At 48.9% G+C, this 14,778-nt stretch overlaps 1 protein-coding gene across 1 annotated transcript in view; it reads left to right on the top strand.

Moving 5' to 3' along the window:
• LOC147666286 (transcription elongation factor SPT6-like) overlaps positions 1–14,778 on the top strand; it is a gene marked incomplete at its 5' end in the record, with an annotated part of 590,122 nt that overhangs the window by 526,179 nt on the left and 49,165 nt on the right. The window contains one exon of the mRNA XM_086949158.1: positions 1,698–1,774. Coding sequence (XP_086805284.1) covers positions 1,698–1,774 — 77 coding nt within the window. The remainder of the gene's footprint in view (positions 1–1,697; positions 1,775–14,778) is intronic.

Consider the following 14,778-nt stretch of genomic DNA (forward strand, 5'->3'; position numbering starts at 1 on the left):
AACCTGGACAGCAGTCAACATTGCATCAAATGGCAGGCAAAAAGAGGGGGGGTACTGTAATAGACCCATTTTTTCTCACACAGATCTTATCAGTTTGTTTGACAGGATAAAGTTCACAATAGTGTTCCTAAACCAGGTTTTGCGGGACCTCCTTATGACAGCTTGGTTGTTGTGCCTGGTCCTCACATGCCTATTTCCATCTGTGGAAATGCCCTGCTCACAGGTTTTATCATCACTTCACATTGGCGTCTAAATGTAACCTGTTTGACGTACTACGGTTTGCTCTCTAATGGCTGCCACGCAAGTGTTCAACTAAGTCTTGGTTGAGGTGGCAGATATACTTTGAAGGTCAGGTGACCAGGTGTTCCTTGACTTGCATAACTAGCTATGGAAGGCAGGGACCCCAATTCGGAACATCTTCAGAACACCATAACCCTCCAACACTACTTGTGATTTTGGTCAGTGCCCGGATGCCCCACTTCGTAAACATGAAGAGGCTGACCTTCATATGTGCAGTATTAGGTAGGAACTTCGTAAAGGGGTTTCCCCTCTTCTCAGGATTATAGACATTCATATTATGATTCCGATGTTTCTTGGTGTTAATCTGATTCTGGCTTCTGTTAGTGCGGCACGCTGAATGGTGTATAGGGGCCCATAAGTGGTGTCTGCAGTGAGTCCATCATTGGGAGAGCATCAAGCTTTGAGTGCAGATTTTTGACTTTGTTGTCCTCTATCTCCATTATTGGATGAGAACCCATCACCCCTCATGGTAGGTCATGCCTGCATCCTTATATAGTCGCAGGCCACAGTTTTGCAGATGCCTTCTTATAGGGCTAAGGCGATTGGGCGAAATGACAGCACAAGACTTTTTTGTTCAAGTTCTGTGTAGTTTGTCTTTCACTGAAGACCTTTCTCCCTACCATTTCTGTGAGCACCATTTCCATCCTTTCAGGTAACTCTCAACCATCCATTCTATTAGAAGACATGTTGGTGTTGGATCTTGGACCCTCTATTGGGAGGATTTGCCCCAGTTCCTTTGGGTGCTGCAGCAGGGTATATTCCCAGTAGTGGCACACTTTAAGCTACTATCAATGTGAGGGCAGTGAGAAACTGAAGTGAGAGGCATGACCTTCTCCATATCTGGATGTCCATGCATGTTTCTCTTTGTCACTGCTCTGAATAAGAGTTGTAGATCAATTTTTATCCATACATTTACCTTGCGTGGTTCCATCGGAACGACTTCTTGTTCATCCGAACACAGAGTCTTCTCTACACATGCCTGCTAAATCCACTTATTTTAAAGGTCCTAGAGTAGGTGTGGTAGGACCGAGGACAACTGATCTGATCACCCCAGGTAAGTTTGAACTTATTTTGTAGCAGAATTATCGGGGCTCCACCCAAATCCTCTTTGATGGCCACCTATTTTTTGTCGATTGAACAGTGTCCACTAGAGATCTTTTTACCGTCAAAAGTGGCAGAGATTATTCTGTCCTCTCAAATACCTGCTACAAAATCAGTTTGTGAATCACTGACCAGAATTATCGTGTTTGTGCAACTCTTTTATCTTTGATGGTATTCTATTTTACCTACATGAATAAAATATGTATTTCTAGTCGAAGCAATAGCTATAAACATTTAGATTGGCTGTTATTTACAAATACACAAATGTAATTTCCTAATAATACCTTTTGTACTAGGCCACTGATATTGAAACCATGAAGAAGTTCCTGCTCAACAAGAAACCTCACGTGGTGGCAATTGCTGGAGAGAACCGGTAAATGAAATACTTGCATGCATTCTGAACTGACGTACAAGAGTGTTCTAAAACCACTGTGTATTTTATTCGAAAGCTTGTTCTTTCACCGTGTTCATAACAGATTATAGTTTTACTACTGCTCCTTGGGTGTAATGTAGTGAACGATTTGTAATTTTCAAGGAAGGGACCATATTGTGAGAATTTAAACCGATTCAGGTTGTATGGAAAAAATAAAGCTCTTTCCTTGAAAAATTGAATTCTGAGCCACAGAGCACGAAAGTCTGGTGTGTGACCTATAAAGTCAAGTGTTTGTAGCGAATACAGTTTGGACATTCCGATTATCATTCCCTGTGGGCTGCTCTTGGGATAGAAGTCTTTGGGAAAGTTGCGAAAAGTTGTGCCTCCTCCTAAATAGATAGCCCTGTTCTTCCCCCATTGATGATGACTATCATGGAAGACCGTTATAGCTGTTACTTATTTTTAATTTTCAGTTTACCATCAAAGCTAGGCTGGGGGGACAGGTGAGGAGGCAGGACACCCAAAGAGTGCGATATTCTTAGTGCGCTATTCTTAGTTGTAGCAGCAGATTTGTAATAGAGTTGCATAGGTATTTTACCTCCTGTTTGAGGACACTGCCGACTAGCTCTACTGTTAAAGTACTTGCGGGCCCCACCATGCTAACTGAGGCTCCTGACCCTCCAAATTTGTTTGACGTGTATTGGGAGTGTCTGTATGTGGTTGTTATTTTATGAATGTATGTTTGTGTGTGTGATACGGTGGAGAAGTGTGGCTCAATGGTTAGAGCGGCAGACCCTGATGCAGAGGTCTGGCCCGGGACCAGGGTTCAATTCTCCGCCTCGGCGGGTCTTGGGCTCAAAATTCATCGGACCTGATAATTCTCCCCTCGGTGCCTATTTCAATCATGGAGTCCCACTCTGCAACTCTGGGCAATAGCTTGCTTAATCTCCACAACGGCCCCCACAACGCTAAGGATGCCTGGCCTCCACCTTGGGGGTGCCCAGGAGTGGACACCTCACAGGGAAAGCCAGGATGGGTTCCACAGCGGTATTCGTACAAGCGCCTTGAGACCCTTGCGGGTGAGTAGTGCGCTATACAAGTATCAATTTACATATGTTGGGTTTACTTATGCAACCTAATGAATCGTTCTATTTGGACCCATGCACATTCTGCACATTTTAAAGAAACAAAATGATATGCAAATTTCAGTGATTGGTCAGTTTACTGTGCAGCATTCCAGTCCACTGTTTCTTTTGTGTGCTTATTCTGCCACTCCACCCAGTGATACAAATCAGCCATGCTCCTGCTCCATAGGAATAATTAAGCCCAAACTGCCATTTCATATCCCTTTGTAAATGGGAGAACAAGCTTACCTAGACTGTTTTCATTCTCTTTGGGCCTCATAAAAGAGGTACAGCTGGATTTCTAGGCAACTGTGAGCTACAGCCTCCACAAAGTGGGGTATAGCTGCACAAACTGGTAGCCTTATTTGTGTTAATCCTTCCTTTGGGAAGTTTGATGTTTGCAAGTTGATATGCCAGACTACACTTATAACTCCTCAGGTCCACCTCCTTGAAGTCTTTTCTACTTGATGGATGGATGGAGGGTGAAGATATTCCATTGTTCAGAATAGGTTTCAGAACGGTATTTTAAATACATGGCCTTGACAGTTGTAGATGACGATGGGAAGAGAGAACAATCAAGTTTATTTTTTCTTTGCTTAATTAAAATCCTACATTTTAGGATCTTAAAACATGCTCTCATTATAAAAACAATACATTCAGCACAAGGACCTAAAAGTAATTTAGGCAGTAAAGTTCATATATAATAAAAACAGTATATTGCACACATTTGATTTGCCTTTATTTTAAATCTAAAAATCATTCCGTTATATATACGGAGAGAATTCTATGTCAGAACCGGAGGCTTCGGATTATGCCATTCTTTCATCGCTTTATTCTCTACAGCAGCAAGAAAAAATATAACACAACTACTTTTCCCATGAACATTTGGGGGAAAGAATAAAGTCAAACATGAGTCCTATTACAGTGTCCATGTACAAGTGTCTCCCATCATGCTCCACTGTACTTGTCTCCTCCTCTTTCTTCGCTGCTCGCAGCAAGTTAAGTTGTTTTTTTCCTTCTCTCCTGGGTTTTGGGTTTCTGTGTGGTGCCTTTGGCCTTTGGGCCGGTGTTGGGTTTCTGTTTTTTCTCCACAGATTCCCTTGATTGTTCGCGGGACGCCTAGTGCGCTCCTTACGCGATCTTTGCCCAGTAGTGTGCGGTGTGGTGGCGCGGCCACCAGGGGCCGGTGTCTCGTTTGCTGAAGGGGCGCTCCCAGAAGCTTCTAGAGTGTTCTGGCGCGCTCCTGTCACCAGCGGACCCGTGCCTAGCCTCCCGGCTCTGACACCCTGCGGGGTCGCAATTAGGTTTTCCCTTGCTTCTGAACGCCCTTTGGGTTGTACTTTTGGCGAACACCCTACGGGGTCGTAAGTGTGCTGTGGGACCGCTTTGCCGGGAGGCGCCCCGAGACTCTGTGGGCTGCAGCGTTCCCAGGGCTTTGCCCGTTCATTGTGTGCCTCTGGCCACCCATATCGCTGGGACTCCCCAGACTATAGAGCGCCCTGAGGAGGGTCATTGATCTTGCCTGCCGTTCCCGTTGCTAGAGCCTAATTTAACTCGCTATGCAGGGGAACGCGGACAATTTTCCGGAGGACCACCCCCTGAACTATGTCCCGTTGGACGATGACTTTTACCAGGCGGTCGACGATCCCATCTACCGCGCGGTCGACCAGGCTATGGTCCCCCTGGAACAACGTCTTTCGGCGCGCCTGGACGAGGCCTATGCCAAGTTTGCCGCCTTGCTTCCGGCGCCGGTCCCGGCCTCCGGGCCTGATTCGTCCCCTACCCCGCCTCCTCCCAAGAAGCCTTGCACTGAGGGGGTTGATTCGGCGGCTTTCGCCAAGGTTAAGAGTGCCTACAAGGCCCTGGAGGACGCCCAAGCTCCTGCTCCTCTTCCTTCGGAGGCTCCGCCACTTTCTTCACCTGCGATGTCTCCGGACCCGCAGAGCGACGACGACGACTCCTCGGAGGAGGAGGCCTGTTCTTCCAGGTCGTGGCTCCCTTCTCAGCCCTCATCCTCCGCGGGTCCGTCGGACATGCTGGACCCGGACGATATCGTCCATCCCCGTTCCTCAGAGTGGGTCCCGTGCGACAAGGTGGCCCAGTACGTCGCTAATAGGCTACGGAAGCCGGTGGACAAGGATGCTAGGAGCTGCCTGCGCGCGGAGTGTCCCCGGCCGTCGTTGGATGGCAAGGTGGCCATGACCCCGGACATCGATCCGAAGATATCGACCTTCCTACAGAAATTTGTAAAGGACCCGCGGAAGGGTATCGACAGGTCCTGGCGCACTTGCCAGGACAAGCTTCTGGATGCTGTCGGGCCCCTTACCAAGATCCTGGATATGGCGGAGGAGGCCAAGGTGTCGGGCGACGCGATTTCCCCGGAGGTCCTTTCCAACTGGGCCATTATTTTCCTTGGCAACGCCAACTGCGCCCTCTCTACGGAGCGGAGGCGCTCCTGCTTATCAAGGTGGATCCCAAGCTGGGCGACCTCGCCTCGTCGGAGGCGGGTGCTGTAGCCCAGGGGGGCTTGTTTGGTGACCCGTTCATCAAAGAACTGGGGAAGTTTGTGGCGACCTTCACGTCCCTGGATCGTGCCCAGTCCAATATCAAAAAGGTTTTCGCGCCCCAGGTTTTCGACAAGGCCGGACGAGGCAGGGGCTGCTCGTTCGGCCGGGGCGCCAGCTCGGATCGAGGTCAAGGCTCCGGACGTGGCCAGTACCAGGACAGGGCCAAGTTCAATAATTTCTACCCCACGAGAGGGCAGAAGTTCGGAGGTCGTGGTGGTCAGCGTGGCCAACAGCAAGGCGGTGGCCGAGGTGAGTGTTCTGCCTTCTGCGAGTTTGAAAGTGGGGGGGCGCTTGGCGCAGTTTATTCCTGCATGGGCCTCCCTTACCAGCGATGCTTGGGTGCTGCAGACGGTTCAGGGCTTCCAAATGGAGTTCCATGGCCGTCCGTGTCAGCTACAGCGTCCTCGCCCCATTACCTTTTCTCAGCGCGATGCGGCTTTGGTGAGCGAAGAGGTCGCTGCCCTCCTCCAAAAAGGGGCGATTTGTTGCGCTTGCGAGCACCCCTCAGGTTTTATAGCAATCTTTTCTTAGTAGACAAGGTAGATGGGGGCAGTCGCCCCGTGATCAATCTGAAGGAGTTCAACGAGTGGTTGGTGTATCGGCACTTCAAAATGGAAGGGATACATCTGCTGCGCGACGTCTTGCGACGGTCCGACTGGATGGTCAGGCTGGACTTGAAAGACGCTTATCTAACGATTCCCATTTTTCCGCCTCTTCGGCGTTTCCTCCAGTTCAGGTGGGACGGCCAGGTTTACGAGTTTACTACTCTTCCTTTCGGGCTCTCCTCAGCACCGTGGTGCTTCACAAAGGTGTTGCGGCCGGTGGTGGAGGCCTTGCGGGCTCAGGGGGTCAGGATGATAGTCTACCTAGACGACATGCTGCTCATGGATCAGTGCCCCGAGAGACTGCGGTCACAGTTGCAGTCTGCGGTCAACCTTTTGCAAGGCCTGGGGTTCGTGATCAACGAAAAGAAGTCTCTCTTGGTTCCCATGCAATGCGCTACATTCCTCGGTTTCACCATAGACTCGGTGGCGGCCACCTTGAGCCTGCCGGCCAGGAAGATGGCGCGGATCAGACACGAGTTGCGACAAACCCTAGCGAAGCGGGTGGTTTCCTTGCGCCACCTGGCGAGGCTAGTGGGCCTGTTGTCCTCTTCGATCCAGGCTATCTTCCCGGGGCCCCTTCATTATCGCGCCATGCAGCGTTTGAAGGCGTACCACCTGCGGAGGACGTGAGGCACGAAACGCGGGTGGCTTACGCACATGGAAGCCTGGAATGGCCGTGCGATTTTCGGTTCCGCCCCAGATATCGTGATAGTCGGACGCCAGCCGTTCCGGCTGGGGGGCGCGGTGCGGAGACTTCTCCACAGGCGGCGCCTGGTCTGCTCTCGAACAGTCCTTGCATATCAACTGCTTGGAGTTGCTAGCGGGCTCCTTCGCAGTGCAATGTTGGACCAAGGACAGAGTGCAATCCTGCGTCCTTCTGAGGATGGACAACGTGTCGGCAGTCCGTTATATCAACCACCTGGGCGGTACCAGGTCCAAGATGTTAGCGGACCTGGCCAGGTATTTCTGGCACTTTTGTCTAGACCACCAGGTGTCAGTTACGGCAGAATATTTGCCGGGTCGTCAGAACGAGGTGGCCGATTGGTACTCGAGGAATATTCTGGACGCCAGCGTTTGGAAGCTGGACCCTACCCTGTTTGCGGAGCTCTCGGACCTTTGGGGACCTATTTCGGTGGACCTGTTCGCGTCCCGCCTGGACCACCAGCTCCCGCGTTATTTCAGCTGGCGCCCCGACCCTCTGGCGGAGGCGACGGATGCGTTCCTCCAAGACTGGTCGGGGATACAGGGCTATGCGTTTCCACCGTTCTCAATGATAACGCGGGTGTCAGCGTTGTTACGCCGCCAGTCGGCACAGGTAGTGCTGATCACTCCATGGTGGAGGTCGCAAGTTTGGTTTCCGTTTCTTCTGGAACTTTCTTGGGATTTTCCGATCCTACTCCCCCAGTCTCCCCACATTCTACTGAATCCGGAGGGCGCGCCCCACAGGTTAGTCCTGGAGGGCTCGTTGCGCCTGATGGCGTGGAGGCTCTCCGGCGACGCTGGACGTTGCCTGGCCTTTCGAGAACGGCAGAGGACTTGCTCTCCAAGGCTTGGGCCGACAGCACGACCAAACGCTACAGATCGGCTTGGCTCCGGTGGAGCCGTTGGTGTGTGCGACGGGGTTTGGATCCCGTGGGGGCACCTATAGTGAGTGTCTTGAATTTCCTGGCGGAACTGTCTTATCAGGGCCTGGCCTATCGATCAATCAATACGTTCTGGTCGGCGGTGTCTGCGGGGCACGACCTGGTTCAAGGGTCCCCGGTCAGCGAACACCCCTTAGTCTGTAGGCTCTTGCGGGGTATACAGCTTGCCTTCCCGCCGGAGCCTCGGTATTCCGTCCTGTGGGATGAGAACAGAGTGCTGAATTTGTTCCTTTCCTGGCAACCGAACAGGTTTTTAACTCGTAAGGAGTTGACGGCTAAGTTGGCCATGTTGTTGTGCCTGGTGTCCTGCAGGCGTGTCTCGGATGTGCGAGCGTTGGATATAACGGCCAGGGTTTTTTCTCCTGAAGGAGTTTCCTTTACTGTCAGCAGACGGACCAAAACACATACCAGGGTCATTTCGTACCCGGCTTTTCAGGACTCCCCTAAGCTCTGCGTAGTGCAGTGCCTCCGTGCTTATGAGGATATGACAGAGGATACTCGCCCTCCGGGTGAGCGACAGTTGCTTATTGCCCTGCGTAAACCGTATAAGGTAGTGACTTCACCGACGATCGCCCGTTGGGTGCGTTGGATGATGCAGGAGGCGGGGATTGATACTAAACAGTTAGGGGCGCACTCTACGCGAGGTGCCATGGCGTCTAAGGCTTTTGCCCTTGGGGCTCGGTTGAAGGATCTGATGAGAGCGGCCGATTGGTCCTCGGACTCCACGTTTAAGAGGTTCTATTTCAAGCCAGTTATTGATGTGGCCAGATTGGTGGTCGATAAGCTTTGAACTGGCATAATCCGAAGCCTCCGGTCCTGACATAGAATGCGAATTTGCCTAGCCTTGGTGCTGGTAAGTTCCAATTCTATTAAGGACTCGGAGGCGAGGATTATCCCCCCCAGTGACTTCATGGAAGTGTACCCTCCCCGTATGCAATGTAAGTAAAGCGTTTGTTATTTTTCGAATGTGCGCTTATGGCTCTGCGGTGTACTGCTCTTCCTGTTTTACAGCTGACGTTCTATTGATATAGGATGGATCTGATGGTGTGTTCTTTTGCAGGAGCAGATAATTCTAAACAAGATGCGTGAGTGGACGGATGTTCTGGCTTCGCGCGAAGAAAGAGGAGGAGACAAGTATAGTGGAGCATGATGGGAGACACCTGTACATGGATGCTGTAATAGGACTCATGTTTGACTTTATTCTTTCCCCCAAATGTTCATGGGAAAAGTAGTTGTGTTATATTTTTTCTTGCTGCTGTAGAGAATAAAGCGATGAAAGAATGGCATAATCCTCGCCTCCGAGTCCTTAATAGAATTGGAACTTACCAGCACCAAGGCTAGGCAAATTCGCATTATACGTAATAAAATCAGTGATTTTAGGCACATATAGTTTTTAGTTCTTACAAATCTAAAGATCCTCCTTAAAAATCCTTTTATTTTAAAATCGTATTACAAAACCTGATATCCTACTCACCAATACCAAGGGTCATAAATGTTTATCTTTTTTTAAGTGGTACTCATGCTGTACTAAGTACATTTTATTTATAGTTAATTTAAAAGCCTTTAAAAAGTAGATCTTTAAATTTAGACCTCCAAATTGGCTATGTTCAAATCACAAGAGTCTAGTTTCCTCTTTGCTAGATCTAAACATTTTGAAAATTTTAGTTCATGTTTGTATCCATTGCCTTAAAACACACTACCAGAGCTTGTCTGCAGGTTCAAACTCTTTGAGTATAGAAGTGTTTCTTTAAATATCTCCTTCTTTCTTCCATCAATGCTGGGCATATACAGACTAAGTGGATAATGTTTTCTCCCCCATTTTTGCATAGTCGATGGGACACAAAATTTAAGATCGCAACCATGACATTGCATTAGTTGATCCAGATGGGGCGCACACATGAACAAGCTCAGAGTGAGGGGCCTGTGGAGCCCTACAGATGCGGTCAGACACATCAATTACCTGGAGCTGAAAACAGTGTTGCTAGCCCTCAAGGCCTTCCAGAAACACCTGTACAGCCAGAAGGTGCTGATACAAACAGACAACACCACAACAATGTTTTACATAAACAAACAGGGGGGAACTCAATCATTCCCTCTGTCAAGCTTGGCACAGGAAATCTGGAGATGGGCAATACCACTCAAATAGACCTGCTAGCCATACACCTGCCAGGGAAGGACAACGTAGAAGCGGATTGGCTCAGCAGGCAGACTTCAGCATCCCACGAGTGGGAACTCAATATACAGGAAACAGAGAGACTATTCAGGAGGTTGGGCACTCCAACAATAGACCTATTTGCAACTCGCCGGAATGCAAAATGCCAATACTTTGCATCCAGGCAACCAGAGGCACCATCACAGGGGAATGCCCTATGGATAAGCTGGTCAAAAACATTTCCCTACGCTTTTCCCCCGATACCACTGATCCCCAGGGTTCTCAACAAATGCATGACTAGCAACATGACGCTGATCCTGGTGGCACCACAATGGGCCAGCAGACCTGGTACTCTCAGATAATGGAGATGGCGCAGGACCCGCACTTCATGCCGAAGGTGGTGTCAAGGTTCCACATGAATCAGAGTATTCAGATCCCTAGTTTCTTCCAAAACCCCACTACAAGCGCTGAGAGAGCACTCCACACTCTAGACGCAAGAAGGGCAGTGATGCACTACATTGAAAGGACGAAAGGACACAGGAAGACAAAACAGTTATTCGTATCCTTCGCAAACAGTTACATGGGTAAACCAGTGACAAAAACCACCATAGCTCGATGGATCGCGCAGACAATACAATTCTGCCACAAGCAAGCGGGCCAGGAGCTAACAGGAGGGGCACAGGCCCACTCGACAAGGAAGAAAGGAGCAACAATTGCCTTTCTGGCCAACACACCAATTCAGGACATATGCCTGGCGGCAACATGGGCTTCAGTGCAAACATTCACTAAGCACTATTGCGTGGATGTACAAATGAACAAGGAAGCACAAGTAGGACAGAAGGTGCTTCAACATATATTCAACAACCAACGCTCATCTTCCACCCAGCCGCCACAAAAGTAACAAAAACCGCTACAAAATCTATGCACAGCATAGTGAATCCAGAAAGATTCACGCTGCAAAACAAATAGTTTCTTACCTGTCGGTGTAGTTTTGCAGCTTGAAGATCTTTCTGGATTCACTAGCGAACCCACCCGCCTCCGCCAGAAAGATGAGGCTGGAAAAGAAGGTGGAAACGCATAGAAAAGGAAAGATAGTTGAAGCTTACAAGATACGTGAAAAGAATTACGTTTAAGGAAAAAAAAAAAAAGAAAAAAGGATTAACAAACAAAGCCATGAATTCACTACAAAGACAGAAAAAAGAATCCGAAGATGGCGCCCAAGGGTGGTAGCTTCCGCCGGGCCCACCTGGGCTACAAAAAAAAAACTACGATTCCGGACCCAACCACCAGATTACGGAATATGCACAGCATAGTGAATCCAGAAAGATCTTCAAGCTGCAAAACTACACCGACACGTAAGAAACTATTCGATATGCCTTATGACAGAGAATATCTATTTGGCCAGCACATTGATGAGGCTTTGCAGGCCATAAAGAAAGATACAGACACTGCAAGGTCGCTGGGAAACCTACAATTTCGTAATTCATGCTTTCGTGGCGCCAAAGGACGCGGGTCCGATTCAAATAGAGGAGGATATTCTCAGCAATGCTCGTACCAATCATCACAGGGTAACCAGCGATATCAGCCGTATAAACAACAAACATACGGACAGCGAGGCAACTTCAAGAAATCCCATCTTGTTCCGTCACAAAAGATATCGTTTTTGGGAGCAGCATTAGACACTCTCCTCACCCAAGCCTTTTTTCTCAAGAGAAAGGCAACTCAAGATTTGCAAGATGGCCCTCAACTTGCGGCAAAAAGAGTACGTTTCAGTACGAATGTACAAGTCATTCCTAGGGATGCTATCATCCTGCATCCCTCTTATACCAAACTGCTGTCTCCGGATGAGACCTTTCCAAGAAGAACTCAATCTCCAATGGGTTCAAGTGCCAGGGTCGTTCGACAACAGGATTGCCATAATCTACTGTATGAGAGAAGCTTTTCTATGGTGGACCCAAAAAGAGAATCTGCAAATAGGGCGTTCATTCCTAACGGAGCTACCAAGTTACACCATCACCACGGATGCTTCCCTAGAAGGGTGGGGGGCACACCTACAGGGAATGACCGTCAATGGGAAATGGAATACACATCAAAAGAAGTGGCACATCAACCTCCTAGAGTTGAGAGCAATTTTTCTGTCCCTGAAATCTTTTCGGACGGTGATACACAGATCCACAGTTCTAATCCGGACAGACAATACAACATGTATGCATTACTTGAACAAAGAAGGGGGCACAAGATCGGCCCTTCTTTCTCAGGAGGCCCAGGAGATTTGGAGTTGGGCTCTGCGTCACAGGATCAATCTGTCAGCAACGCACGTTCCAGGAATGTCCAATGTGCTCGCTGATTCTCTCAGCAGAGCGGCAGCGACAAATCACGAACGGGAACTTCATCAGCCGACTCTGGAAAGAGTTTTTCAAAAGTGGGGTCATCCCGACCTGGACTTATTTGCAACGAAGCAGAACCACAAATGCCCATACTGTGCAAGTTGGATTCCCCACAAGGATTCATGCGGGGAAGCACTTAAGATGAACTGGTCTCTGATATTAGCATACGCTTTTCCACCGATTCCTTTGGTTCCCAGGGTCATCCGGAAAATGAAACCCCAACCATGCCGCCTCATCCTCATCGCGCCCAGGTGGCCTCGCCAATATTGGTTCACCGAGCTCCTACTTCTCTCGGAGAGCAATCCCATACAACTTCAATGCACTACCAAATCTTCTAACAATGCAAGAGAGTCAAATTTGTCACCCGGACCCAGCTTCCTTGAAATTAGCAGCTTGGCTCCTCAACACGTTGAATTCACCCATGTAGATATCCCAGAGGATTGTAAAGAGGTTTTAGCCAATGCTCGAGCGCCTGCTACTATTAAGACTGACAAACTTAAATGAAAGAGGTTTTGTGCCTGGTGTCTCACTGCCAATTTACATCCACTCCATTTGAAACCAGAACAGATCTTACCGTTCTTTCTTCAATTGGCTAAGTCTGGCTTGTCTCATTCCACACAAAGTGTTTTTAGCGGCCATCTCCAGATTCTGTCAAGATGGCTCTAATTCTATGTATTCCACTAGAATAATTCAGCAATTCTTCAAAGGCCTTTTTCGAATGTTCCCGCCTGTTCGGCGTCCACCTCCTTCCTGGTACTTGAATGTGGTACTCTCTCAACTCATGCTTCACCCCTTTGAGCCTATTCATAAAGTGGATCTCAAATTCCTTTCCTGGAAGGTTTCTCTCCTTCTAGCTCTAACATCGGCACATAGAGTCAGTGACATTCAAGCATTCACCATCAAATCTCCGTTTTTACAGTTCACTTCAAATTCGGTGGTATTACGTACCAATCCAAGCTACATGCCTAAAGTTCCATCCGATTTTCATCTTAATGAGCCAGTGCTTTTAAAGACATTCTTTCCTAATCCACAAACGAGAGCGGAGAAGGCCTAGCATTCCCGGACATCAGAAGATGTCTTAAATTTTACCTTCAACTAACTGCTACATTGCGTAAAACAGATCAGCTCTTTGTAGCAAATTGTAGGATACGTCAAGGATACGCTGTATCCAAACAGACTATCGCCCGCTTGGTGTCCTCAGCAATTAGTCTGTCACCAGCAAGCAGGAAGGCCATTGCAATCATTGCCAAGAGCTCATTCTACGAGAGCGGTCTCCTCCTCAACAGCCCTCTTTGCTGGAGTGCCTCCATCATATCTGCAGAGCGGCAACCTGGACCAGCACGCATACCTTCACCAAGCAATATTGCTTGGATGCTGCCAGCGATGCAGATACTGCAGTGGGACAAGCAGTGCTTCGCAATCTTTTTAAGTAAGGTGAGCCTCTGTTCTCCCTCCTCTTCTATGCTCTTCTGGACGCTTACGTTTCATGTAATATTGTTTGCGAAGTGTACATATGCATAGGAATGCAAAAAAGCATCTATGAGCAGGATGGTGTGTACTGCTATTTATTCTGATTCAGGCATGTGAATCTATGAAAGACACCCCAATACTGGAGAAGAACAATAGTTACTTACCTGTAATCTGTGGTTCTCCAGTATTGGTGTCTTTCATAGATTCACATGCACCCGCCCACCTCCCCTCAGAGACTCCTCAGGCGATATTATGAGGGAGCATTTTTCGAGGATTGTAAGGACACTGAGAACCTACCCGCTGCTGTGAGGGGAACGGCTCAACAGGCTACCTTGGGTCTGCTACCACTCGCGCTGCACAAGTGTCATCGACGCCGCCGGGACTCCATTTCCCAGGTGCCCCGGCGGTAGTGGCGCGTGTGGCGCTTGCAGAGCGCCCGGAGGCGCGTTAAAAGATAGGAACGCCTCTCGCCCCGCGAGTCGCGCGCGGGAGCGCCCGGGCAAAGCCCGGGCCCTTTTAAGCCCATTCAAGACATGTGAGGCCGGGTCGGGCCACCCCCCTTCCATCTACTACTCGGCATATCCCCGTGAGTTCATTGCCTAGATATATTTCTGCATCTAACTGGAAGATTTGCTATGCCGCCTAAAGAGGCAAACGGGAGATCAGGTGCTGCAGTTTTTACGGGAGCTATGGACCAATTTATAACAAAGATGAACAGTGTTGTTGATGAGGGGATCACCATAATGGAGCGACGTGTCTCACATAAATTGGCCATCGCAAGAAGGCCTTCTATGGGACTAATTGCCAATGCTCGGACTCCTGATAACTTGAATGCCAATAGTGGCTTTAGTGCTTCCCCCATTTTAGAACTTCCGATTCTACAGCTTCCCATTTGTAATTTGTCACAGACTTCCCTTAGTAGTCAGTCCACAGCCTCAGAATCATTGTTGTTATCCCCCCAAATGTTTCCTACTGCGCCCAGTGTAGTAAAGGTGCATAATACTAGGCAACGGTGTGGGAAAGACCCGGGGGCAATCCCAAAAAATACACAACAAT

Source organism: Lissotriton vulgaris, unplaced genomic scaffold (genome assembly GCF_964263255.1).
Source record: "Lissotriton vulgaris unplaced genomic scaffold, aLisVul1.2 SCAFFOLD_1495, whole genome shotgun sequence".
NCBI lineage: Eukaryota > Metazoa > Chordata > Amphibia > Caudata > Salamandridae > Lissotriton > Lissotriton vulgaris.